We start from the raw sequence: 26,882 nt of genomic DNA, 5'->3' as shown, positions 1-26,882 counted from the left end.
TTTTCTTTTCAAGCCCCATCTTGCTCGACAATAATCTCAACCTTCGATGTGATGTTTGTTTGCACAATTTCTGAAGAAAAAAGATCTTACTGGGCTTAAATGGACCAGCTTCAGCGGAATCAAAACGATACTTGGGCGTTGCGTACTCTTGAGAAGTAAGCCTAAAGCCGGAGTTTATATAGCGTGGACCGCCCTAGAAGCTAGAGCTAAGCTAAGACAGCTTCACCCAGCCTAGAAAGTAAACAGTTTTTTTTTAGCTAGAGTTAAATCCCAGCCCATCAAATTATGTAAAACCCATTATCATTTTGCCCCCAAGGAAGCCTTCCAAATTATGATATTTTGAAGGGACAGGTGAATGATATAGTTTTCACCCCATCTCCTTTTTTTCTTTTTTCTTTTTTTTCTTTTTTTTTGCTGCTTTATAAGAGAATATTATCATACGTGTGTGTGTGTGTGTGTGTGTTAGAGTATTTGATGCGCTTTCCCAACTGGGTATTGTTTGAATGTGTGTTCTACTCTGCAGGTTTAGATAGCGTTTGAAAATATAATGAAAATCGTGATTTTATAAAATTTATTTTTTTTTATTAAAATTTAATACCGTTTATATATTTTGAATTATTTTAATATACTGATATTAAAAATAATTTTTAAAAAAATAAAAAAAATTATTAACATATATTTTGGTAAGAAAAATTATTTAAAAAATAATCATTACTGTACCATCAAACACGTCTTTTAACGTTAAAATTTCTTTACATCATAAATAAAGAAGAGATTCAGCTTCTTCCTTTTCCTTTCCTGCCCTTTCCTAGTAGAAGTAAAAAGATAAAAAGGGTTTCAGCACTTCCTTCTGAAATTTTTTTGCAGTGCCAAAGCTGATTTTGTAATGCTTAGTGCTTACTCCTTTTTCTTTCTTGGTCTCTATATATGTGGACTCTATTTTATATCAATTTATATTTATTTTTATATAAATATTAATAACTTCGATCAAAATACAATTATCTTGATAACAAAATGTTTGTTATGCTTTGATTTTATTTGGCATCAATCTTAAATTTACCCTTAATTTGAAAAAGTCTTTTTTGAAAAAAAAAAAAAAACATTGTCTATAATCTACACCTTTTTTTTTAATCCAGTTATATATATTATGAGAGTACCAAATCCTATTACTTTAAAAACAGTATAAACATTAATTTGAGGTACATCGCAAATTAAGGCATGTATTATGAACACCTAAGTTGAGAAGATGGTGAGCTTAAAAAAACAATTAAACGAAAAAGAATTGATGGAAATTAAAGAGAAAATATATATAGTTTTTATTTTTAACAAGGTAAGAGAAAATAGATAGCTGGCCAATTATAGATGATGGCCTTTTATAAAGTGGGCACCGCTAATATTTAAAGAATCCATAACAAAATCAATATGAATCATCAAGAACTAGAGCAAAAGTCATGTGAAAGGTCCTACATAGAACTGGCAAATGTTTTCTTGTCCTAGATTTGAGCATGTGATCATTTCACAGCGAGCTAGCGTGCCCTCAAGAAAAGAGCATAAAAGGGGCTCTCACGCTTTCCTAATCCACGCGTGAACAATCTGATTGCATGCTTTCAAATTTCAAAAGCCAAGAAGCTGCTGCTTCCCATCCTTCTCCTTAACTAGCCCTAGCTTCCACACTCCTGCGTCGAAGTCACCAAATTCTTAACTTCATCAACCATGTCTGTAAGTCTCTCTCTCTCTCTCTCTCGCAAGCACATGTACATGCATACATTGATTTGTTTCATAAGTATGTACATTGATATTCTTACATGTTGGTATTGCAGCTGATGGTGGAGGTAAGAGTTCCAAACTTAGATTGTCAGGGCTGTGCTTCGAAGCTAAAGAAAGCTCTCCTCAAGCTAAAAGGTAGGTAGGCCTGCATTTTGTACAAAAGGTGACGATTATATTGCCAATGGTCCAGGCTATGTCATGTTGCCATTGTCGATTCTATGCCTTCCCTTTCTTGAGTATTTCACTTCAAAGGTGGTCGAGGGCGCCCTCGTATATATGTTTTGCAGGGGCAAACTTTGGAGTACAGAATTGAGATAGTGTTTGATTTTTTTACACGAGACTGGAAACGGGAAAACAAATAGTTTAGTCTCATCTCACAGCCCAATTTCTCAGATCCTAAATAAACGAGAACATGTTGGATATAGTTGTTTCGGCCAAATGAAAGTCTGTATGAGATTCAGAATGCTTGGTGTATGCTGATTGGTAGCTCTCTATCTGATCTTTCTCATGTGTACGTATCAGGAGCAGAAGAGGTAGAAGTAGAGATGGAAGTGCAAAAGATTACTGTTAGAGGCTATGCATTGGAGGAGAAGAAGGTGATCAAAGCAATTAAACGAGCAGGGAAAGCAGCAGAGCCATGGCCATTCCCCGGATACTCTCATTTTGCCTCTTTTTACAAGTATCCAACCTACATTGCCAACCATTACTATGACACATACAAGAATGTTGCTAGCACTAATGGTGTCCACACCTTTTTCCACACCCCTGCTGTCTATTCACTCGCTGTTGCATCTGATGAGGCTGTGGCTTCCCTTTTCAGCGATGACAATCCTCATGCTTGCACCATCATGTGATGCTGATTTAATTATTATTTTTTTTTCCTTTTCATGTATTTCTTTCCTTGTTTTTTAAGAGGATTGTTGTATTGATTTCATTTGAGTTTTGTTTAAGTACTTGAATTTAAAGAAGAGGACTGCTGTCTATTCACATAATGTTCCCTTGTGAAAGTTTGCTCTTAAAATTAAGGAATTGAGATGCCATCATCCTTATCCCTAGCAATAAGTTCGTGTGCTTTTATATATTATAACAAGTGAAATAAATTTAGTATTGTGGAGATTTATTTCTAATTCAATTCAATTAGGTGACTATACTATTCACATTGATTATTATTAAGGCATCAAACTCATATGGATTATTAAAGCAACAAACATTCAAGAGCTCTTTGGTTTAAAGGCTTTTTTGTTTTTGTTTTTGTTTTTTTATATCATTATTTGCACAATAAAAATATGATTATATCATTATAGCAAATTATAACCATTAAATTTTCAAAGATTGCCCTTGAAAAAACAATATATGCATGATTTCAAGGGTATTTTTGGTTTTTACTTTTTTTTCGTTACTTTTTAGTTGATCTCTAGACTATTTAGTCATTTTAAAAGATTAAATATTATTAAGAAAAAATTATTGACGCATGCAACATAAACGTCAACTTGTGACGGTTCATGCACTATTAAGGTGACGTGTGTGAGTTTATCTAATTACCAGGTGGTGTTAGGATTGATGCATCGCTCTCTTTTCAACGATATAACACCAGCTTGTGGCAAAAGCACAATTGACCTTTGACATGCTTTTTTTCATTGTTTTTTTTCTCTCTCTCCTGACCTATAAATTAAAGATAACCCATCTAAAAAAAATTATCTGCTCAAGTTTGTATTTCCATCAATATTATTATAGGAGTTAAATTATATGTTGTTATCTGTTTATCATTCTTTTGATTGTTTTATCTTTTTTTTATTAATATTATTAGTTTTTTAATTTCATCCATGATCATTTTATTGCATTTATTTTTTTCTATCTAGTTTTGGTCCTCTTTTTTCATTGCTATTTTCTTGTCCTTTTTTTATTTATCTTCTTTGAATTTTGTCCCTTAATATCTTATTTTATTTTATTTTTTTAATTTGATTTGGGTACTTATTCTTTTGATTATTATTTTTTATTCTTTTCTTAATTTATTTTGTTTTTCAATTTATTTCCTAATTATTTTCTCTCATTTGGTTATTATATCATATTTGGTCCTTATTGTTTGATCTCATGACTCGCATTCGATCTAAGTTCATTTTTTTGTCTTTTATTATAAATTGATTTTTTTTTTCAAATTCATCATTTGATATTTTAGTTTTTGGACCTTGAACTTCATTAGTTTAATGGATATGTTAGGTTAATTCGTGTTGACTTAGATTTTTTTTTTTTGATGCTATTTTTACAATTTCTTCCTTTGGCATCATATTATTGACCCTTGAACTTTGTAATTTTTTTGTTTTTTTTTTTTATGGGGTTATCCTGAATATAAGTTAGCTCTAGTCTTTTTTGCTAATTTCTTCTTTTAAAAGTCAAATTATTTTTATCACCATCTCACATAGTTGGTAGTGGTTAGTCGAGTTAATATGGGTTGACTTAAGTTTATTTCTCTCGATCTTTTTTTAAAAAATTGCTTTTTTCTTCAGTTTTATCATTAGGCATTAGATTATTAGCTCTTGAGCTTTACGAATTCATTGAGTTAACTCAAGTTAACTTGAGTTTTTTTTAATGAATTTTTTTATTAAATTTCAAATTTTTTTATAGGTCCTTCTTTTAAAAGTCTGACTTTTTTACTCCGATCTCATATTGTAGGTGATTGGTTAGTCAAATTAACTCGAGTTGACCCTAGTTTTTTTCTTTAATGCTAATTTTTAAAAGTTGATTTGTTTTTTGTTTTATTATTTGACATTAGGCATTGGGCCTTAAGTTTTTTTTTGTTTTTTTTTACGGATTTATTCCTGATCTCATTTACTAGGTCACGTATTAGTTAAGTTAACCCAAATTAACTTGAGCTATCATTGGTTTAATATTTTTTATGTTAAAAAAAATCTAACTCAGCCCGTAACATAGCAAATGCCACCTATTTAGCATATGCAAAACAATATACTAAAATGCTCTGAAATTAAAATATATCATTTCAATTAAAAAAACAAAATATCAATCTAAACGTTAATAAAAATATTCTTATCACTGTAATGTATTTTATATTTTTTCTTCTTTATTTATTATTATTTTTTTTAAAAAAAAAAAAAGATATTCTCTAGTAACCGTAAAAGTTTCCGTGAAATTCAAAACTTTATCGTCTTCAATATAATTAATGATACTAAAGTACTTCAATTGTTACCCGAAAAGGTGAGACTTTTCCAGGTTCAAAAGAAGAAAAAAGGGCTGCTCCTTTTCTAGCCTTCAATGGAGGGAGGGGTCGACAATCTTTCTTTTCAACTTTTTGCAAGGAAGGGAATCTTCAAGACCGAAAGGGTAAATTAATTATGACAGAGAGAGCAATTTGGTCACAACCTTCAAGTTGTCTATACATTGGGAAGGAAAAGCCTCCGTCCTTCCTTTTTACCCCCGCCGACGCCGACATGCCCTCCCGGTGTCTTTTGGAGTTCTAATTGTCAAAAATATGTTTTATTTAATTATTATTTTTATGATTTTAATATACTAATATAATTTTTAACATTTGTAAACACTGTTTGTATCAAAGTTCTAAATTACATCTTTATCAATTACCAAACAAGAGAGAATATTTCTATGAAGAATGGATAAAAAAGAAGAAATAGTGACAGTCCAATCAATCAATTGTCTCCAACTTGCTAAATTTCATTTCATTTTTGTCAAAAAAGTGACATGGATCCACAACACATACATCTATTTGCATGAAATCCACCACCGCCACCACCTCACATCTTCAAACCCCTTTGTGTATAGATATATAAAGCCCACCACAAATTTATCAAGCACTTGGACTTCTCTTCCCTTCCTCTACCCTCTCTTCTAATGGCTCAGGTACCCTCCTGCTCTTCTTTATTTCCATGTTCTATTGGCATTGATTTCTTCCTTTTTATTTCTTCACAAGTACTCTTGTTAATTTCTCCGCAGAAGAAGGTGGTGTTAAGGGTCTTGACCATGACTGATGATAAGACAAAGAAGAAAGCAATAGAAGCCACTGCTGATATTTTTGGTATTTTTTTTTTTTTTTTCTTTTCTTCGTGTAGTTGTTCTTTGGAGCTGCTGAGATAAATGAAAGATGTACTTGGCAAGTTTTTGTTGGTCACTTTGTGCTCCATTCTTGTACATAAACAGGAGTTGATTCCATAGCAGTGGATCTCAAAGATCAGAAGCTAACGGTGATAGGTCTGATGGATCCAGTGGCAGTGGTGAAAAAGCTGAAGAAAGTAGGGAAAGTGGACATAGTTTCAGTTGGGCCTGCTAAAGAAGAGAAGAAGGAAGAGAAGAAAGAAGAGAAAAAAGAGGAGAAGAAAGAGGAGAAGACGGAAGAAAAGAAGGAAGAAAATAAGGAAGAAAAGAAAGAGGAGGAGAAGAAGTAATCAATTAAACCAAGAATTATTCACCCCTTCCTCTCTTCCTCCTCCTTCTTGCCTTGAGTTATAAGCTTAATTATTCTAAACAGACCTAAATACATATTGTAATAAGTTTTTGAGAGAGAAGCTTTGCCCAGGAAAAAGAACCCTTCTAGAATCCATATATCTCAAGAACCCATGTACAAAAGTGGAGCTTTGAATTGCACAAGGAAATAGTTTGCTTGCTTGTTTTTCATACCATGTCTTCACTTGCTGAATTGTGTAGCACTTAATTACTGGCTAGAGCCAAGCAGAAGGGTTTTTCTCTCTTTACATTATCCTATTATTTTAGCCCTTTTGGATGCTAATCCTATGCATCATTTTAACAACCTTCCTTCGATATTAGCAGTGTTGATTAAGCTAATGTAATTTGGGATCTTCTTTCTACATGTAATTGAGGAAATCTCGCTGGTTCTGTGTAATGGAGGACAAAGTTCGGTCAAACGAGCTTCCTCTTCCTATGAGTTGAAGTGTCATTGTCCATCCAAAATACCTTCTGCACTGCATGTGCCATTAAGATTCCTTCGCCGGAAAAAAAAGTTAACAAAAGGACAGGCAAATTGCATCATTTCTTCGAAGGTCAAAAAAGAGGTAGAGTATTCACCATTCTTTCTTTCAAAGATTACGAGGGAGAATGCAAGAGGGTGACATCAATGAGGTCACTTTACCATGAACAATTCGTGGATGGGTTCGAAGATCTGAAAAAAGAAGATTAGATAAAGAAAGCATGAAACAGTTGATGCACCGAGAGACCATTTGCTGGATTCATGAAATGGGATTTATGGCACCAATCTAGAGCCATTTTCATTATCAAATTAAAAAAGCAAGAACAGAATCTGTTTTTGTCTTGCTAGGCTCCTAATTATAATGTTTAGTGGGCTGCTTCGTCATTCAGCACGCTAGTTGACAGGAAACAATGCTTAGGCCTTTAAAATTAGGTAGGCACAGAAAGCCTTGGCCAGCTAGATTTTGAATGCCTCAACACACAAAAGTACCTGCGAATTCCAGATTCCTCATCTCATCTTATAACATCACAACAGCAACTACGTGAAGGAAGGCAATGATACCCGTATAGAATTGCTAGGATATACAAGTCGAAACCTCGTAAGAGTTTTGAGAGGCCTGTTCTGCCCCGTTTAATTTCAATGATGTCAAAGATACCAAAAGCTACCTAGATATAATACTAACCGGGGATAAAGGAATCAAACTCATCCTCCACAATTATTTAGCACCATGATTTGGCCTGTTTTGTCTTGCTATGCAAATCATTTTCACCTTCTCAATTGGCTACGGCATGCTCTTTGAGAAAAGATGATAATACGAGCAGCCAAGAAACATAATTGTCATTTGGGCGGCTGCCAAAACTCTTACACGTCAGCGTGGCTGGAACATGGTTAATGATCAGTACAAGGGTAAAACTCCGATAGTCTGCCAAATTGGCCCAGCAGATGGACTAGCTTTACAAGGAAGAACAGATTCGTGAAGCGCAGCTGGTCTGTTGCAACTTGTGGACAGTGGTGACAAAAATCTCAAAAGAAATAATTAGTGTCGTGTTCCAAAATCAATCCAATGCAGGAAAGTTGCGGCAAGTTTTCCTGATGTCTCCATCTTTCAGTGTAGCTCACAAATATGAAGTTCCCGATCAGATGTCACGCTCAGACAACTGGAACATGGCAGAAGGTTATCATGGGATAGTGGATAGCACAGAGGCACAGTGAATAAGTAGCAGAATAGAAGTCCCAAGAATAACAGTCTATAAAAGGTATTTGGCCTTCAAAGGAAAATTCTTGAGGTTAGGAGAGAAGAATGACAAAAGGGAAAAGCTTCTGAGCTCAACCATGACGACCAACATGAAGCTATTTGCAAATTCTGCATAAGCTCGAATTCTTCTTCTTAGTTTAATACCTTCAGAGGTGGTTCAAACAAGGAGCGGTTCTGCATAAAAGAAAATAAGGTTAGAAAACTGATAAGAGTTATTTGAAGAAAATAGATATAAATGAAGCAATGAACCATCCAGAAAAAATAAACAGCAAAATTAGCAAAGAAATGCAAGTAAACCAGTAACATGGTTATTAAATCAAGCACAGTTGTCTATAACCAACTCAAGTCGGTGGAAAACAGTGGCTAACGGAATTTTCATACATGGAATTGTCACCATCTTTTGATAATTTAAGAAATTGCTCTTACCAAGAAACCTCAATTCTCGTCAAATGCACCAGCCACACTTTTCTTTCTTGAATCAACTTTCTTCCCATAGACCGTATTGAAGTTTAAAGTTCAGTATTTTTGCAGTTCCATTCTCCAAGTCCGAAAGTCACTGTTCTTTTCACAAAAAGATCTTAATTCCAGTAAACATTGACAAGGATTTACATTGCTTCTGATGTGCCACTGTTGTGAGCGCCATCACTAGATATGAGCAACTGGTCCATTGGCACCTTAATACCGCACCGTTATTAGCGGCACTGACATTGAAACAACTGCTGCCACAATTACATTATTTTCCTCTACCAATCCATTAGCCCCACCTGCGTAACCAGTGGCACACCTGCATCACCAACTTCAATGGCACGGCCACAGCCTTCACTTTTACCCTCATCGAACCCTATTCCACGACACCTACTCAGAATCCTCCCTTGAAACACCAAACTCCTGAAATCTTAACCTCAAAATAGCCAAAATGCTAACACTTGGAATTTTCAAATACTGATCACAAACTAAATGCGGGGAAGAATTACACATCGATCCATAAACAATATAACTTCTGAGATGAAGGTAGAAGGGGAATCAAAATATAAACTTTCAAACATACAAGTAAATAAAGGGTAAAGTAATTTAATACAATACTGGAAGGTCACGGTAGTTTACAGAACACTAAACCCATAGATCTTGGAAGTCACTAATCAACCCAGGTTTTTTTTTTTTTTTTTTTTCAACTCAAACCGGTTTAAATCCTGAGTTAACCAGGTTCAAGGTCAACCTGCTAGCCGGTCTGATTAGCATCCAATCTTATTCTTTAAAACTTCCAAGATCCATATTCTTATGGTGTTTCCTTATCAAAAAGGCCATTTACAAAATGATCAATGATTGAGATAATGATATCAGTTTCAAAAGATAGCTTGAGTGCCAAAAGAAATTATCATCACCAGCTCCTGGTAGAAATGAGGGTTAACAAAAAAATCATGTAGCATCATCATAATGGTAAGATGCACATAAATGAATTGAAAACTTAGAAATCATTATATCAATACTACTAGAACACAGCAAATTTCAGATAGGCAGAAGCATCACAAGAAGCTGATGATCCAGAGAAGTTTTTCAAAACTAACTTCACATAAGAAATATAAAGGAAAACCAAGCCTTCTATTCTATCTCAAGAGTAAATGCGACCAGGGAGAAAAGATATGCATACTTTACCCTACTAATTTCCATGAAAAATAATACTGGAATCAGGTACAAGGCATCAATTGAGCTGAATCATTGAGAATCTTCCCATGAAGTTACAATTGAAAATTAAATAAGGTACAGCATGTACCATTGCATCATCTCTTATATCTTTTGATCTTGGTCACTAGATGGCTGTATTGGCTTTTCTCTATCATCTGCTTTATCACTTCGTGAGCTTCCGAAAGCTTTCCAGCATTCCGCAAATTTCTTACCAAGGTTCTGTACACATGAAAATTAGGATTGCAGCCTCTGGATTCCATTTCTTTGAGCATGGAACATGCTTCCTCAAACTTCCCAGCCATACAAAGCCCACGAATCATAGAATTATACGTAAATACATTTGGTAATTGGCCGTTGACTATCATGTCTTCAAACATTTCTCGTGCCTTTTCAAGCTCACCATTCATTATATATCCTGTGATCATTACTGTGTAACAGACAACATCTGGTATGCATCCAGCTTTTATCATTTCATCAAAAAAATACTGGCAGCCAAGTAAATTTCCAGCCCGACCCAGTCCATCTATCAATGTAGTGTAATGAAGAACAGTAGGATCAATACTCGCTTCCTTCATAGCATTCAAGAGATCAAGTGCAGCAACTGGATTGTTTGTCTTTCCATAAACATGTAGAAGGATGTTATAGGTGTGAAAATCTGGAAAAATTCCACAACTAAGCATTTCATCAAGTAATCTATGAAACTCAGGTGCCTTCCCCAACCTACATTTTGCATACAAAATAACATTATAAGTGAGAACATCCGGGGAATGACGCTCCTCCAACATATGCTGATATACCCACTCAATCAACTTGTACTGATGCAGAACCAGTAGTGAATGCAGAATCGCATTGTAGGAGTTCTTGTAAGGCCTAAAATTGAATGTTTTTGACCTAATGAACCTTTCCACAACATTCATAGCCAAACCAGCCTCACCGCAAGTACAAATTAGTATATTGAACGTCTGTGCTGTAGTGTGAAACCCCTTCTCAACCATCTCATCAGCTAGTTTCCACATCGCCCTAAACTCCTCGCACTCTGCAAATATCTTCATTAACAAATGGTATGAATTCCCCGTGTGCTTGTAATTTCCCTGCTGATCAGACCACATGAAAAACTTAAAACCCAATTTCGCACACCTGGTTTTGTTCTCCTCATTTATGTTCCTCAAAATTCCAGTAAAAACTTCCCTCACAAGAAGCCACGAAACCTTTATCTCTAACTCACTTAAAGCCCTTTTCGCATCAAATCCAGGCCCATCTCGTCGTAGAATATCAAGAACTCTGTCAGCATCAATCCTTGTGCACTCAACATAACTACGCCTAACTGAGAAATGTTCCTCCTCAACACAACTTTCACTCTGAAAAGAATCAGAACCTGAACTTTTATACATTCTCTTCAAGGGTTCTTCAACATATTGAAACCCATTATCATTATTATCACCACCATCAAAACTATAATCACATAACCTCCTCGAAATGGAAGGAAAGCACAAGAATTTATGAACTACCCTCATACCAAATAAAGCTACCGAGTTCATTGTTTGACCTTATTAGACCCATTATCTCACCAGCTTTACAACACTCAACAAATCCAAGAAACCAACCAAAAGATTGAAACTTTCCACCTGATTGAGTTTGAAACTTTTTCCACAATAAAATTGAGAAATACCCATCAAACAGAAACAACTCAATTGAACGAAATAAGGGTTTTACATTTACAGCAAATGCTCATTGAACAGAGGAACTGCAAGGCAAATTCAATCGAGATGGCCCCAAAAAAGACATAAGAGAATGAGAAAAAGCTGGGGACTCACCTGGTTCAAACCTATTTGTTGAAAAGATTAAGCATAAGTCTTTTAAGGTGCTTATAGTCCTTCAGCAAGGTGTTTATATTTTTGTAAAGGGAAGGGAAAGGACTGCAGTGAACAAAACAAAAACCCCAAATGCGAGGGCATTAAGCACTGCAATCAAAAGTTTTTCGTAGAAAAACATGTCTCTTCAGGAAACTAACCATAGAAGGCCAGGGAAGTGGACGGGTTTAGACTGGTTGGCGTTTGAGTGTAAGGACAAGGCCCAAGAGAGGCATAGCACTATAGAAAGGAGGAACTCACTGTTAGGGCCCAATGGTCCAAATTTACAATATATATATATATATATATATATATATATATATATATATATATATATATATATATATCCAAAAGTACTGGTATAATTGAAGCTAGAGAGAGCCCTAATATTGTATAAGCAGAGCCTAGGCGATCCCTGTCTCATTTCTCGTCATTATATTTATAAAAACTGATTTAATAGACTGTTTGTTTTTTTATTTTAAAAATGTTTTTTTAAAAAATAAATTTTATTTTATTTTTTTATTTATTTCAAATTACTATTTTTTTTAGTGTTTTCAGATCATTTTGATGTGTTGATGTCAAAAATAATTTTTTAAAAAAATATTTTTTAATATATTTTCAAATAAAAAATATTTTAAAAAAGCAATCACAATCACATTCTCTAACACCTTACGTATTAATTTATAGTAAAGCTTAAAATATGGATTAGGAAAGTCAACCAAATTAATTTTAAAAAATATTTTTATTAAAAAGATCAAAATAATTTACTATTTTTTTTAAAAAAAAAAAAAGATTAATAGGTTACCATTCAAGTTTTAATAAGTTAAATTTATAACTATAAAGTCATTAATTAACTTTTTTTTTTTCAACTCAAATTAATTTAAATCATAAGTTAACCAGGTTTTAGATTAATTTATTGGTTAATAAATATAATAACAATTTTATTTGACCAGAAAAAAAAAAATTGAATTACCAAGAAGGTTTGAACTTAAAACTTTCTATCTGAAAATATTATTTTTTCAAATAAAAAATTCAAACTTTACCATATCCAATAGTGGATGGTACGGGGGATTATTTTTTGTGAATCCTTAATCATCACATTTCCTCGAACCCACATAATAGATGCACTCAGAATAAGTCTAATGTGTCAAAGAGTTAAATCATTAGGAACTTGCAGCGCACTCAAAGCAGCTTCAATTTTATGCTTTTAGGAACATGGACCTCACAGCATCAAAGAAATGCATAATTTTTCAAAATTTCTTATCAAGAATATTACTTGATCCATCCATTTATTTCCTTCCTAATCTTTCTGATTTATTCCAAGTAAAACACAACTATCACCATCACACCAAACTTTCACAGTTTGGATGCTCAAATTTGAACATAATATTAATACCACAGAGGAACTGCATCTGCACTTTCTTGCTTGAATACAATTGGAGGTGATGATGATAGTGATAATCACTATTAAAACAAACAGAATCACTCTGAAAATTCAACAGGCTCAAGTTACTGATTCCTCGAGTCTCTTCTCCCTCCACTGGCACAAGGAGAAAACCCTCTGGTTCCTGCTTGATAAAACAGCAAAAGACATACCAGCATAGCCAATCAGAAAGACTATGTGAGTGATGAAATGAATTTTCAGAATTTACTTAAAAAGATTAGGTTCCAAATTCAATTCAAGACAGGAAGGATTGCCTGAATTGGAGGAACCAGATGGCTTCTGCTGAGATGAACTGGACTCTTTACCTTTAACAAAGAATCAATAGCACCTTTTAGCTCATCAATCATAGCCTTGTAAATTAGTCACAGAATCAGAATCCACCCTTTCACCAGAAGGATTGCCTCTTTTTTTTATATGAACTTCTTTACTGGACTTCCTCCTATCCCATCACTTTGTCCATTGAAGAAAATCCAAAATTTAGACTCAAATCCCATTTTCTTCCTCCTCGCAATTTGAGTAATCTGTGTTACTTTGAATGGTTAATATAGAATTACACTTAAAAGGTTGAATTTTTTCCCCTTTTTTCTCAAAAGATTAAAAAATTTATAATAAATATTTAAGAAAATATATAACATGATGGACCATAGCAGATATTGAGAGTTAGATAAAATGGTTTTCCATAGTGTCCACAACAATTTATACATCCATGCAGTGCCATTACAATTTCATTACAGTTCCATCCACACAACACCAAGGAAAACATACTTTTCATAATTAGTAGAAAAACCAGCTATGTTAAAAACACACAGTCTATCTTAGTAGACATTGCTTGCTCCTCAGTTTCCTGACTCCTGAAGTCTCCTGTCCCCTATTTCTTCTCCACTAGCATAAGTAGAAGAAAGCGATTGAGTAACTGCTAACAAAACAATCAATTGAACTCAGTTTTCTGATTCTTTCCTAAAAACTCAATTTTCAAATTCAAATCAAGACCATGTTTAATCTCTACCTGCATTGGAGGAACTAAGTGGATGCTGCTGAGATGCCCTGGACCCTTCACCTTTGACAAACAAAGAACCAACAGCACCTTTAAGCTTATCAACCACAGTTTTATCAGGAATATGCACAGAGCCTGAATCCACCCTTTCACCTGAACACTCTTCTGTACTACTACTCTCTAACCTCCTCTTCACCTCCTCCGACTCTGTCACTGCCTCAGCCTTCCCCTTGTTCAAAGTCTCCGAAATAACTTCAGAAAGCGCCCTGTCTTCTTCTCCAGGACTCAACTTCTCCACGAAATAGTCTTTCACTGACACCCCTTTATCTTTCCCTTTAATCATGTTGTCTGCTTCATTGCTGGTGTTGGTGCTAGTGTTAGTATTGCCATAGACTTTTGACATCACAGTACTGCCTAAACCAGCAACTTTTTCATACACTGGAGTGAGTTTCTCTGTCACAGTTGCAGCAACTTTCTTTCCATATTCCACTGATGATGCTGGCTTCGCAGCATTTTGTCCTTCATGTGCCACTTCATGTTCTTGAATATTATCGTCTCTCTGTATATATCCAAGCTTGGAAGCTATGACATTTGTGGCAGCTTTTTCTGTATCAGCAATTGCAGAAGTGGCAGAGGAGGTTTTTCCAGTGTTGCTGCTCTGGTATGATGGTTTCTCAGCAATGTCACCTCCTGGTTGCTCCTTGATTTTCAATGAATCAATAGACTCTGAACCTGATTCTGGGTTCTCTTTGGGGTTATTGGAAATTGGGGGAGTTGGTTCTGCAGAAAATTGGTCATGGCTCCCAGGGGGAAACATAGAGGGCTGAGCATCACGCGGTCTGACAGATGACTTCTTTTTTTCTCCTTGTTTTGATCCATCATAGATATTCATTTTGTCGAAAGACTGAAGCATTGGAGTTATTCCAGCCTCTTTCCCTCCTGCAAGATGCAATAATTAGCCCCCTCTGAAAGACAAAAAAATTTCCCAAACATCAACCAAAAAGGCCTTGTTGGCATGCAAACATTGAACAGAACTTACCAGAACCAGTTGGATCGGTGACTTTAGTCTGATAATTGGAAGGAGCATGATCCACAAGTCTATCCTTTGGGGCGTGAGGATCCTCCTCCAACCCTACTGGTACTTCCAAATTTACTTCAGGTTGCCCTCGAATCCTCTCTTGTTCATGAACAAAACCTTTAACGGGATCAGCAGGAGAAATAGATGCAGGAGAATTAACTGGGGCATGAGGTACTTCTTTAAAAGCAGTTGTCCTTTCGAGATGAACCTTTGGTGGTGCTGACTCATCTTCCTCTTGTCCAAAAACAGAGCTCTTTATAGGATTAGTGTCTGTATGTTCTTCTTGCATTGTTGTTGGACCTCCATAATATGTCCTAGGGTCACCTAACCTTCCCCCGTGTCCATGGGCTGAGCTTCTAAGAGAAGCAGAACTATAGGCTGCAGTTCAATTCACAATCGAAACCATAAAAATCCAAAAAACAAATTCATCGCACACAAATCTAAGCTCCTTTTTTCTCTAGCAAGGTCATTTACCAGTAGTTAATTAATACAGACATTGAAGCAAGTAGCAACATTAACATACCTGAGGCTCCATGAACTTCTGGGTCCCCAACCATTTCTTCATCCTCGTCATCATCTTCCTCATACAAGTCATGATCATCAGGCACATGAACTTCAGGATGTTCGTCCTGGCCATGACCATGACCATGTAATTTGACTTTTTCCTTCAATTTCTTGGCTTTATCCTTCACTTTCTTCAACACTGACTTCTTCTCATGGCGATGCTCATCTTCACCCTCTAGCACCAACATTTCACAGTACATAAAACTTAACAAAAACATAAACCACGCTTCAATAACATAGGAAATTAAGTAAATAAGGTTCTTACCAGGATGCAGTCCAACATTGTTGGGACCATGTTCATGGTCATGAACACCATGTGGGCGTGCCATTTGTGACTCCATAGCGAAAACAGAAATTGCCAGGGATTAGACCGAAAACAAGTTTCTATTAGTCAGTTACTTGCTTGACAGAAAACGATAACCAGCCAGAAAAAAAAATGGAATAACCTTATAGAGGGACCAGGACAAGAACATCTTACAGTTGCCACATTTGCATGGAGGTGGGTTTGAAGGGCATTCGACACGTGTAAAACCAGCATGATATCTCCATTTCCTGACACGTAACCAGAGCTGCTTGTACACGCGGTGGCAATGCCGGAGAGAGAGTGATGGGAGTGGCCCGAGCGGGTGATCTTTATCAAAAAAATCACAAGGGTCTATTGAATATCATCAAATTGTATGGACTTACAGGGAGAGGACCAAAGTTGATTTCACCAGTGGATGACATCAAGTTTTTCTCTCCAGAATATCAAAGAAAAATGGTGTCAAGTTTTAATAAGGTCCAATGGTTCATTGTATCTGTATTCTGTAGTGTACTCCAGTGATGTGTTGTCGGCTTTTGGTTTGGCAAGAAACACAGACCCTTGTTGAAATTTGAAGAGAGAAGGACGTAAGACAAAATAATTCGTGATCAACCAAAAATAATGACGCCGTTGCCGGGGATCGAACCCGGGTCACCCGCGTGACAGGCGGGAATACTTACCACTATACTACAACGACCTTGTTGAAATAAGAATAATTCCTTTATAATTTAACTATGTTAAGTTTTCTTTTTAAATTGTTCAAAACTTGCTTCGACAGTGAAGAATAAATATTAATTATAAGTGATCAAATATTGTTATTCTTATAGAGAAATCACATAATATTTCTTGAGTTGATGACGAGTCGGATCTCTAAAAAGACTGGCAGAGATTAGACATTATACTAAAAACCCTCCTAGAAGGAGGCTTCTACACAGCTGCGGGAAATTCCACCAGGTTTCCATTTAAAGAAGAGATATCACATTCTAGTGTTTGAAAGGAATTGTTCCTTTTTTTTATATCAGGGTTCAAGCTAAATTTATGTATGCATGTCACCCCGCGGTGCCTTACATGCTCACTGGATTTGCAGGATGTTTAGTGAGCTCGGGGATTAATTGTGGTGCGCGCAAGACCCCGGGTTACCAAAAAAAAAAAAGAGATTTCACATTGCAGTGGAAGTGGAACGCCCCTTTCTAAGGCAATCCATTCTGCCATTCCACAACCACGTTTTCCCTGGACTGTAGTGTTTCTTAACGGGGTAAGGGAAAAGAGAAGGTTGCTGCAGCAATTCCTTCCACCCCTTGCACATGATACATCTGCTCCACATTTTTGGTGTTCAGGAAATATATCAAAGGCTACTGATAGAAGAAGTCCGTCTATTCTTGAATTTCTCAAGTACCATGGTGGGAGCACTCCAAGAAAAGTACATGAGTAGAAGCAGCAAAAAGAAGCTATAAATTTGTTAAGTTCATCCCGGTAGGAAAGCACTCTAGTCTTTCTAATTCCAACATGGACTTACAGTGATAAAAGATCAACACAGGTATGCTATGGGAACCCTCATGTATGAGAAATTTTGCTGTGTTAAATTGTCATCATAGTAAGATACTTCATCAACTACAAGGTTTATATTTTGCAATGGATGATAGTGGAAGCCAGACTAGGCTGGTCTGGACTGATGGAAGTGCCCACCACCATCTGAGCAAAAATTTCAGGGGAAATTGAGGGGAAAGAATTGTTCTGAAAGTTATAGATATCTGGGGTTATGTTGATAAAGCTATAGTTTGGCTCTTAAACATCTGTACCAATGCTATACTTTTCTTCTAAATCTTGTAACAATGCCATTTTTTCCTGCGCATGATATGATATTGCAATATCTTAACCTCTACATTCTGCAAAAATGCCATTATTTTCTTGATGAACATAGCTATGATAGGTAAACTTCTTTTAACACAGTCAACTTAGATATTATTATCACACCCATGGTTGTATCAAACACCAAGGTTCAGCAAATTTACAAAGCCAAGAGTCTTGGTGTATAATTGGATTGCTTGAACACATTCGGTGCTGTGCAGCAAGCACTATAATGTGAAAAGGTATCAATGAACATAAATATGCTGCCATTGTTTAACTTAAAATTCTAGACAGTGATGTCTGAAATTTGGAATCACTTTTTATATATCTCACTTTCAGTCTTGTAGTTTCTCAATATAACCACGTTTCAGCTTAGGCACTAATATCAACTATATAGCCTACATGAACATCACAAATAAGGAGCACACAAAATCCACATAAAGCAAAGGAGTATGTAATTACTATGTTTTTAGTGAAAGATCTACTCCTTTCTGAACTTTTGTCCTGCTTCTAGAGCACCTCTAGCTCAACTCCCATTACAATGTGCATAATGTTTAGAAGACCAGTAGTCTTGCTCGTCAGAGGCTCACTTTAGCAGATGCTTCACTCACGCTTCATTTCTTTGTCTGACACCCATATCTGAAAAAGTAAGAATGCTAGCTTTTCTTACCATTCTTGAGGTTTCGTACAGTCATGACAAGCTGTTGCCTTTCACCTTCTACTTCTGCAAATTTGAGGCTGATCTCTGAGTATCTCTCTTGCATTTCTTTTAGCTCAATTTCCATACATTTGTTCTTTTCTTTTAGCTGAGCCATTTCTGTCAACAGTTCAGTTAGGTTACCCTCATCCATTGGGTGGAAAGTGCCCACTACTAGTTCTTCCTTTGAGCAAGTTCTTGCTTTTCTGTCAAAACAAATATCGAAGAGTGAAACCAATTTCAGTGATGATTATGATCATAAACTAAGACATATCTGGATGCACAATGAGGCGCTTAGATTTATCAGTGTTGGAAATTAATTACACAAGAAAAAGGTGGTGGGTATATGAAAAGGCACAATAATCAGGATGTAAACAAGAACTTGAAATTTTACCTTTCAATACCCTTTCTTCCGTTCATCTGCATTTCATCGTCCATTGGAATCGAGTTCGTTTCATCTGAAAAAGAGAGCTTCTCCATGACACTAGTATTTCCATGTTCCTTATTTTGCAGTTCTCCCTTTAATTTGATTACTTGTTGCTGCAGTTTTTCTTTCTCCCATTCTTCTTCGGACAGGCTATGTTTTAACGCAATCTGCTGATCTCTGAGGCTTTGAAGCTGCGATGAAAGGTTCTTGATCATTGCCTCTTTTTCATCCTTTAACGACCTCACATTGAGCAATTCTTGCCTCGTGTTTTCTGCTTCCTTCTTTGTCGATGCAAATTTTTCCTCTATTTCCTCTCTTTCTCTTTTCCATCTTTCTGTTGCTATATTTGTTTCTTCACAAGATGTCTTCAATTTCTCTGTTTCATCTCTTAAGTTCACCTTTTCCTGCTCAGAGATGTCATTCTTCTCTTTTCTGAGTGTCTCTATCTCCTTTTTCAGCATTTGAATTTCAACTTGGAAAGCCTCTTGCATTTCTCCTCCTTGCTTCAGTTGGTTGGAAGCATCTTCTAATTCCACTGACATCTGCTCTACATGTTTTGTCTTCAAATCTAGTTGCATTGATAGTTCTTCCATTTTTACTCCCTTCTGGTCCATCACCAGTGCAAGCTCTTCGTTGGCTTTCTGAAGATTCTCTTCCAGAATTCTGTTCTGTGCTCGGAGTTCATCAGCTTCTGATATTGATTTCTTTGTCAGCTTCTCATTCTCATCAAACTTGCCTGCCATTTCCACAGAAAGTTTTCTGAATTCCTCCTGTATCCGCTCTGCAGTAACAGCATTTTTCCACCTTGTCTTCCTCAAGGCCTCTTCTGCACGGATAGCTCTCTGTTCCTGCTCAATTCTGTCATGTGTCATGGCATCAAGGTCATTTTCAAATCCTTGTGCCTGTTTTTCCAGTTCTTTCCCCAACCCTTTGACCTGAATTTCCAGTTCATTGATGGAAACCAAAGATTCTGAGAATTCTTGTGTTTGCGTCTTCAATCTTTCCTCTAATCTTTGTACCTGTGATTCAAGTTCTTTAATGGTAGCCAAAGATTCTGACGATTTGTGTTCTTGTATCTTGCTCTGCTCTAACTTGGAAGATACATCATAGTTTTCCTGCTTTAGATTCTCATAGTCCTGTGTGAGTTGTTCGATATAATTCTCCAGTTTTTCTCTATTTTCTCTGTGGACCTCAATTTCATCAGATAGGTCTATGACCCTTTGCTTCAGCAGACATAATTCATCATCTTCCCTAGCCTTTTCTTCCGGTGCCAGCACTGCATGTTGATCTGTGTCCTCTTTCATGCTGCATTTGCAATTTTTCTCCTGAACCTCATCTAGCTTGCTGGACAGACAAGATATTTCCCCTTTTTTTTTCTCCAGCATTTCATCAAGGTCTCCCACAGCAAGAATCAACTCAGAATTTGAATCTTGTGTTTTCTGGAGTTGCAACTTAAGATTGGTGTTCAAATCCTTTTGATGACTAAGCTCTCGCCTGACTTCTTCTAGCTGAACCAAAGAATCCTCGTACTCGGCTCGCAATCGATTCAGGGATTCTCCTTCAACAGATTTTCTTGAAGACTTGAGCTGCTCACATTCTGTTTTGAGTTCATCTCTTTCCTCTTCAAGTTCCTTAACCTGTCTTGACAAATCCTGCCCCCTTCTACTCTCTTTGGTAATCTGTTTCCGAAGAGTCTGTAATTCCAGTTCTGATAATTCTGACTGCCTCATTAGACTAGATAATTCACTTTTCAGTCTTTCAATGGTTTCATCTGAAGCTTCTTGAAACTCTCTTGGAAGGCTCTGTTCAGGGCTGTTTGTTGAGCCAACTAAACTTCCATCTGACCTTGAACCCATTGACCAATCTGTGCTTGTTCTACGATGCAAGCGGTTTTTTGTTGTGATGCCATCAACTGCACCCTTTGGAGGCATTGAGTCTTGTCTGAGAACTGATTTGAAGCTAGAATTGCCCCCAACAGATGATCTGAAGCTGCTTTCTTGTTCAGAATTCTGTGATAAAAGAATGTTCAAGTCCCTGTCCTGTGACATTTATCAAGGAATAGTTCAGTTATAACCTTGAATAACAGCCCATCCATTTCCAAGATTTGCCAAAAAGGAACTTGTTCAGTTCAGCCCTTCCTGGACTGTATTGAAACAGAATATCAACATAGATAATTTTAGGCCTTACTTCAGTAAAACTTTCATCATTTTCATCTGTATAGTCATTGCTCTGCTGGCTTTTCAAGCTTCGGTCTTGAGAAAGTACAGGATCTCCATTGTCTCCAATTTTTCTGAGATTACAAAGTCCGTTTCGTAAATTAGTAGAGAGGGGATGGGAAAAACTTAAATTAGAAGCTAAAACGTAAGGAAAAAAGATAAATAAATGCAAATTGTGAATTGTTAATGCTTGTGTTCACCTTGGATCAACATCTCCCTGCATCTTCTGAATAGTCACCTGTTTCAAAATTACTTGATATATGAGGAAACAGTGATCATATCGAAATGGCATGGTCTATTTACATTTTGAAAAAACAGACATTGCTCTAGGAGTGAATCAAACATAGGGATAGAGTCAAATCAAGAGAATTACAAGAGCGTGTGTGAGAGAGAGGGGGGGGAGGGAACTAACATGTAGAACTGCACCAGAGTTGGCAAATTTAAGGGGCAGGGAGACAGTCAATGGCTCGGGTTCATCAGCAAAATCTGCAAAGTCAATTGAAGCTTCTCCCAGATAACCTGACTTGGATGACCCCTGCAAGAATTCATAGTAATTAGCGTGCGCGTGCACATTCGCTCACAAATCACTATACCTTAGAAAATCATCACAGATTTGAAATGTGACTCTAACGTACACTTGCAACAATGAAATGGTATATTTTCTCATGCAGCACTACTGATTTTGGCTCCTTGATGAGCTTCACGGTTACATAAACCGGATTGTCCCATGAACAGATTCCATCCTGAACTGCAGCTTTCTCCAGTTTGAATGTTGTCTTTCCGACATCCTCTGGCACCAAGGATATTGTCAAGGCAGGTTTCTTTAGATGTGGCACCTGAAATGGAGACGAAAAATTAGGTAAGAGCTTCTTGTTAGTATTTATCTGAATTGTTCCATCACACTACCTACATTATACAGCTTACCATTACCACACACCCATGATTCAATAATTGATTCCAGATAAACAAAACCCATTTCAAATCAGTGACAGGAAATACTTATTATCTGCTAGATTAGTACCTGAGTTGCCCGAAATTGAAGTTTGAATGTAGCTTTGATCTTTTTCTTGTCGTTCCTCCATGACTTGAACATGTTATGACCTTACTGTATATTCTTCAGAGAATCTTCATCAAAAGACTCACTCAGTTTTCAGTACTTCTAACTTGGATCTTCTCTGAAACAAGTTTGGCTTTGTTATGGCCAGGACAAAACAATCTATTCTCAACTGTTGAACCCAAAAACAACCAGAAAGCAACAAAGAGGGCTGCAGTGGCTAGTGGTATTTTTTTATTGTTATCTTTAAGTAAGATTAAGATGCAGCAGAAAGCTTGGGAATTAGAGCTGAAGAGGCGTCTAATCTGAATAGAAAATGGAACAGTCACAGAGTAAAAAAATTAGAGGCTTATCTGCAAATAGTTTGATCAGACCATGTGGTATTATTGTAAAGAACAAAACATAGCTGTACCGTAGCAAAAGTTTTCTTTTTAATGCAGGAAGGCATGAGGTGCTGTCGTTCAGAATGCTTTAAATGACATTGATGGCCTCCACTTTTTTTATGTTATGTCTTCTAAAAAGTCTTTGGGAGTAGCTTTTCATCGCTTTCCCGACATCAAAGAGATAAAAGATAGTTAAAACACGAACGAAATGCTTTATATCATTCTAAAATCTTATTAAGATTTATTTTTACTTTTTTCGTCTCTCTGACATTACATGTTTTTGTCTTCTATGTACTGTCTGGTTTTGGACCACTGATTCAGTGCCGCCCCGAGCATCTATTTTATAACAGGATCATTAAACTGTAGGAGGCCAAGGATTTTAAGAAGAGGTTGCCCCACCCACATAAGGTGGCGATGATAGGTAACGATGGAAGAATTTCTGCATCTACCTTATTTAGTAGAAGCAGCTAATTTTCGTGCGATGCCATCAATACACATCTCTGAATTTTGTCACTACTGAACTCTACTTTGGTGTGATGTTGTCGGTGCTTGTATTTTTAGTATTAGTTTAAATTAGTTTTTCCTATTTCGTGGTCACATCACAATTAAAAGGAATCTATTAGGTATGGAAGTGGGATTGGCATATGATGAAGTTTTTTTGGGTAGGCTTATGATTACTATCCTTTTATGACTGTTTCTGCAACTTTGCATATCATCATTCATTGAAAATGAATATTTGTATTTTGTAGTTGAGATTTCTCATTTGCTCATGGAAAGTTTTAGCCAATCAATTAAATGATTGATTCTCGGAGAGGTTGGTGAGAATTTACAATCAAATAAGGTTTATTTTCAATTTTCGAATTGATTTTAAGGTCTAAGAATTGAATTAAATTGATCAAGTTATGTTTTTAGTAGTTTAGTTGGCACAAATCCAAATCAATATTAAAAAAAAATAAAATAAAAACAATATTATTTTAATAAAAAAGCTGCCTTGGTGACTATGGATTGACTCGATAAACCCGGATCGGGTCCTATTACATAGACCGGATATGTCAGACCGTGCATTAAGAATATTGAAACTGCAATCATACTTGCATTATCGAGATTGCTGAAATGAAACTATAAAGAGGATCACGGATATCATAGAGCACGATTATTGGAGTGGCAGTTGAGAGGGAAAATAAGGGTTGGGTACGTGCTCTTAGACAATGGTGGGGCAAAAGAGAGGGCCCTGAAATTTATTAGCTGCCACAAAGCTGTCGCAGAAGGGTTGATGCATCCTTATCGTCTCCCGTATCTGCGAAGACCAGCAAAGCTGCTGCCCCATTCATTTTTTGGTGCCTTGTTTGTGGTCAAAACCCCCCGGCTAAGTTGCTGATCTGTGAATGAGTGCTAGCATGTGGCTACATGTGCTCTCTTTCTTCTGCAAATTTTCCTGTACTAGTGCTCATATAATTAAAATGATTAAATTATGGGTTAACGTCTCATATACAATGATTGAAAGTATGCAAAACACAAAGAATTCAATTGAGAAGGATATTGATTCCATCTCCTTTTCCTTTTCCTTTTTCTTTTCATGTTGTTATAATTAAGCAAGCAAAGGAGACCTTTCCTACCATGCTCCCCAGAGAAAACAACCCTTCAACATCATAAATATATAGAATATAGACATGGTGTGTGTGTGTGTGTATGCATAGAGAGATAGAACCATGCATGTATGATGTTTGCATGCTAACTCTTTTTTCTTTTTCTTTTCATTGAGAACGATGGAAGTCCTGCTAAGTGCCAATATTGAAAGTGAGAATATTTTCTCACACGTAACGTAAGCTAGATTGTAAGATTTGCTTCGATCACTTCACTTTCGATGCAAATATGGGATGATCAGCGTGCGGGTAGTGTGTTTGCCGAAAGGTTTGAAATATACTTCATGTACGTATTATGATAAGAAAAAAGAAAAAGTAAAAGTCAAACTTGCCCATATTTATGATATAATATTTCTTTATTAACTTACTGTTTATGTCTTGGAAGGCACAAGCACATCTTTTGTTAGGGAGCTTGTTAATTAGCTGTAAGAAATTAAAATATGTGTTGACCTAAGAGGAGAACAGAAATCTGGATCTTAGAGACTTAGATTAAGATTTTCTTTCGAGATTTAATCTAATGAAGGCACTGTTCTGTATAAACTAATCTTGGTCGCAGTCTATGCAAGGTTGAGAGTGTTTATGCTTGATTATTTGAATTTTGAAGCTGTAGGATTTTCTGGCTGGGCCTTCTCTCCATGCCCTTTCATATGGGCTTTTAACTGCTGATCTAAGTCTCATCTCTGGCTAGATGGGCTAGCTTTAGCCCCTAGGCTCAATTTGAAGGTGTAGTTGAACTGATTTTTCATTAAATTTTATTTTTTTCACTTCAAATTAATTTTTTTATTTGTGTTTTTGCATTTTTTTGATGTTTTAATATTAAAAATAAATTTTAAAAATATAAAATATATAATTTTAATATATTTTCAAGCAAAAAATACTTTGAAAAATAACATCAAACACGCTCTTCGAACAAACTAAAAATCTCATCACACAGGCCAATAGTTGATTAATAATGCTAGGATACTATTACCGCAAACAAATATGTTTTGATTTTGGAGTGGATTAGATTGGTGGCTTGCATTAAGTTATATGGATTGGATCAAGTGTTTTTTAATATATAAAAAAATACTTAGATGATGTAATATTTTTTAATAAAAAAATTAAAATTTGTGTTATTGATTTAATTGAATTTAATAAATTTGATTAATTTAATAATATGATAAAAAAAGTAAGAGATAAATAAAAAAAATTACGACAATTAATTATAAAAAATAAATTATTAATATTATACTCGGAAGAAAAAAAAATATAACTCACCATTGCCCACCTTCGAAAGTAGATCATTATGACAGTTTTAAGATCACCGTGAAATGATGCATGACGACACCAAAAGAAAGAGGGGGTACGCGGAGATCATTTCAACCGTGCCAGGGTGGGCCGGCTTTGGCTACTGGAATTCGCTCCTGGAATCAGCATTGCAATCAATGACGACGCACACACATTAATTCACTTATCACTTTTAGGGTTTTTTTTTTTTTTATTATTTAACGGAAACAACATCACTTGACAAAATGTTTTATAAGTCTTGTTTATTCAACAGCATAGATACTGAAGTCAGCTAAGATTATTATTATTGTCAGATGATTTAAAAAATGTATATATTTTTTTATTAATACAGTGTATTCAAAAAAATCCAAGAAAGTACTAGATTACCTAGCATGATCCAAGAATGACACAATGATCATTGCATTGACGAGAGGGAGCATCCAATGAATTAAAATAAAATAAAAAGTAATTAAGCTATAGCCCTTGCACCTTGATAAAAAGATGGATCCTCCTCCAACTATATCATTTGATATTTGACGGTCCTACGCTTCAATTGATGTCACACATGACTTCAGCTGACAATACCCCGCGACAGCGACCTATTACGGTGTCGTTTCAATATCTTCCTGCACCCATTTCATCGAGACCCGTCGAGATCTCACAGCTAACAGGACCCCCCTGGACATTCTGTCCTCGTCAACATCAAACTTTCCCCTCGTTCTCCATGGAAAAGTGCTCGTGGAAAAGCCTGCATCACCCCATTTTCTTGAACGCTAGTTAGACAAGTTTTTCGTGTTTCTAGCCTCAACGTTGCTTGTCTTTTCATTTATTGTTTCTTTATACTTTTTTTTTTTTAATCCGGGTGTTCGGGCCAGCTTGCGCGCACCACAACTAATCCCCGGGCTCACTGAATATCCTACAAACCCAGTGAACATGTCATCGCGGGGATGACAGGCGTACACAAGTGGGACTTAAACCTGATGTAAAAAAAAAAAACAAGTTCCTTCAACCACTAAACCATAATATCATGTGGTGATATGCTTGGACAACTTGTGCACCAAGATGAAAAATCAACCTCTCTTCTCCTGTCCAGTAAAAAGTTGGAATTAAAGAAACTCATTAGATTCTTACTGTTACAATACATATGTATTGTGAATTATAAAATTATTTTTTTTAGAATAATATAAATTATATCTTGTGTTCTCATCAAAATAATTTAAGTTATTGAAATTAAAATGATTTCTTTATCATAGTATTAGAGCTTTAATGACTAAATGATTATAAATTTGAATCTTATTATTTTTATTTATTTTATAAAAATTTAAATGCAAGGTAGTATTTATATGGGTAAATTTTAAGATAAAAAAACTTTCAATTAAAAGGTATTTTAAAAATAAAATAAATTATATCTTGAAATCTCATATAATAACTTAAATTATTAGATTGAGATGGTTTTATGATATA

General features: G+C 35.8%; 5 protein-coding genes and 1 non-coding gene across 13 annotated transcripts; 2 read left to right on the top strand and 4 right to left on the bottom strand.

Annotated features, from left to right (window-relative positions):
* The first annotated feature begins 1,565 nt into the window (after positions 1-1,565).
* LOC118056258 (heavy metal-associated isoprenylated plant protein 31) lies at positions 1,566-2,810 on the top strand. Its single transcript, XM_035068415.2, has 3 exons — positions 1,566-1,719; positions 1,821-1,902; positions 2,290-2,810. The coding sequence occupies exons 1-3, from the start codon at positions 1,714-1,716 to the stop codon at positions 2,619-2,621; spliced, it is 420 nt and encodes a 139-aa protein (XP_034924306.1). The 5' UTR covers positions 1,566-1,713; the 3' UTR covers positions 2,622-2,810.
* A 2,695-nt stretch (positions 2,811-5,505) lies between these two features.
* On the top strand, positions 5,506-6,405 carry LOC118056257 (heavy metal-associated isoprenylated plant protein 39). Of its 2 annotated transcripts, none has more exons than XM_035068413.2 (3): positions 5,506-5,634; positions 5,728-5,809; positions 5,932-6,405. In XM_035068413.2, the coding sequence occupies exons 1-3, from the start codon at positions 5,626-5,628 to the stop codon at positions 6,174-6,176; spliced, it is 336 nt and encodes a 111-aa protein (XP_034924304.1). In that variant the 5' UTR covers positions 5,506-5,625; the 3' UTR covers positions 6,177-6,405. The 2 variants fall into 2 exon arrangements, with proteins under 2 accessions (XP_034924304.1, XP_034924305.1); XM_035068414.2 differs by having other exon boundaries at positions 5,522-5,634; positions 5,731-5,809.
* Positions 5,931-11,656, bottom strand: LOC118056256 (pentatricopeptide repeat-containing protein At1g55630). Of its 3 annotated transcripts, none has more exons than XR_004688784.2 (2): positions 8,397-11,655; positions 5,931-8,144 (listed from the first exon to the last, which is right to left on the bottom strand). XR_004688784.2 is itself a non-coding variant. In XM_035068411.2 (2 exons), the coding sequence occupies exon 1, from the start codon at positions 11,189-11,191 to the stop codon at positions 9,749-9,751; it is 1,443 nt and encodes a 480-aa protein (XP_034924302.1). In that variant the 5' UTR covers positions 11,192-11,656; the 3' UTR covers positions 5,931-8,144; positions 9,742-9,748. The 3 variants fall into 3 exon arrangements, 1 of the variants encoding a protein (XP_034924302.1); XR_004688785.2 differs by having other exon boundaries at positions 9,624-11,655; XM_035068411.2 differs by having other exon boundaries at positions 9,742-11,656.
* A 1,116-nt stretch (positions 11,657-12,772) lies between these two features.
* Positions 12,773-16,381, bottom strand: LOC118056255 (low-temperature-induced 65 kDa protein). 5 transcript variants are annotated; one of them, XR_012168043.1, is made up of 7 exons: positions 16,062-16,381; positions 15,849-15,918; positions 15,543-15,756; positions 14,981-15,397; positions 13,954-14,880; positions 13,253-13,863; positions 12,775-13,071 (listed from the first exon to the last, which is right to left on the bottom strand). XR_012168043.1 is itself a non-coding variant. In XM_073404844.1 (6 exons), exons 1-6 carry the CDS (start codon positions 16,130-16,132, stop codon positions 13,816-13,818), a joined length of 1,713 nt encoding a protein of 570 aa, XP_073260945.1. In that variant the 5' UTR covers positions 16,133-16,381; the 3' UTR covers positions 12,773-13,815. The 5 variants fall into 5 exon arrangements, 4 of the variants coding, with proteins under 4 accessions (XP_073260945.1, XP_073260944.1, XP_073260943.1 ...); XM_073404844.1 differs by having other exon boundaries at positions 12,773-13,829; XM_073404843.1 differs by having other exon boundaries at positions 12,774-13,863; positions 15,543-15,758; positions 16,062-16,380.
* Positions 16,382-16,509: 128 nt separating this feature from the next.
* Positions 16,510-16,581, bottom strand: TRNAD-GUC (transfer RNA aspartic acid (anticodon GUC)). The gene has a single exon. It is a non-coding gene; the product is annotated as a tRNA-Asp (tRNA).
* A 1,448-nt stretch (positions 16,582-18,029) lies between these two features.
* Positions 18,030-22,512, bottom strand: LOC118056253 (uncharacterized). Its single transcript, XM_035068408.2, has 7 exons — positions 22,094-22,512; positions 21,708-21,908; positions 21,485-21,607; positions 21,273-21,310; positions 21,044-21,146; positions 18,824-20,895; positions 18,030-18,635 (listed from the first exon to the last, which is right to left on the bottom strand). Exons 1-7 carry the CDS (start codon positions 22,163-22,165, stop codon positions 18,389-18,391), a joined length of 2,856 nt encoding a protein of 951 aa, XP_034924299.1. The 5' UTR covers positions 22,166-22,512; the 3' UTR covers positions 18,030-18,388.
* Between the last annotated feature and the right edge of the window lie 4,370 nt (positions 22,513-26,882).

Source organism: Populus alba, chromosome 15 (genome assembly GCF_005239225.2).
Source record: "Populus alba chromosome 15, ASM523922v2, whole genome shotgun sequence".
NCBI lineage: Eukaryota > Viridiplantae > Streptophyta > Magnoliopsida > Malpighiales > Salicaceae > Populus > Populus alba.
Note: the sequence above shows the minus strand (reverse complement) of the source record. Positions and strands in the feature narration are given on the sequence as shown.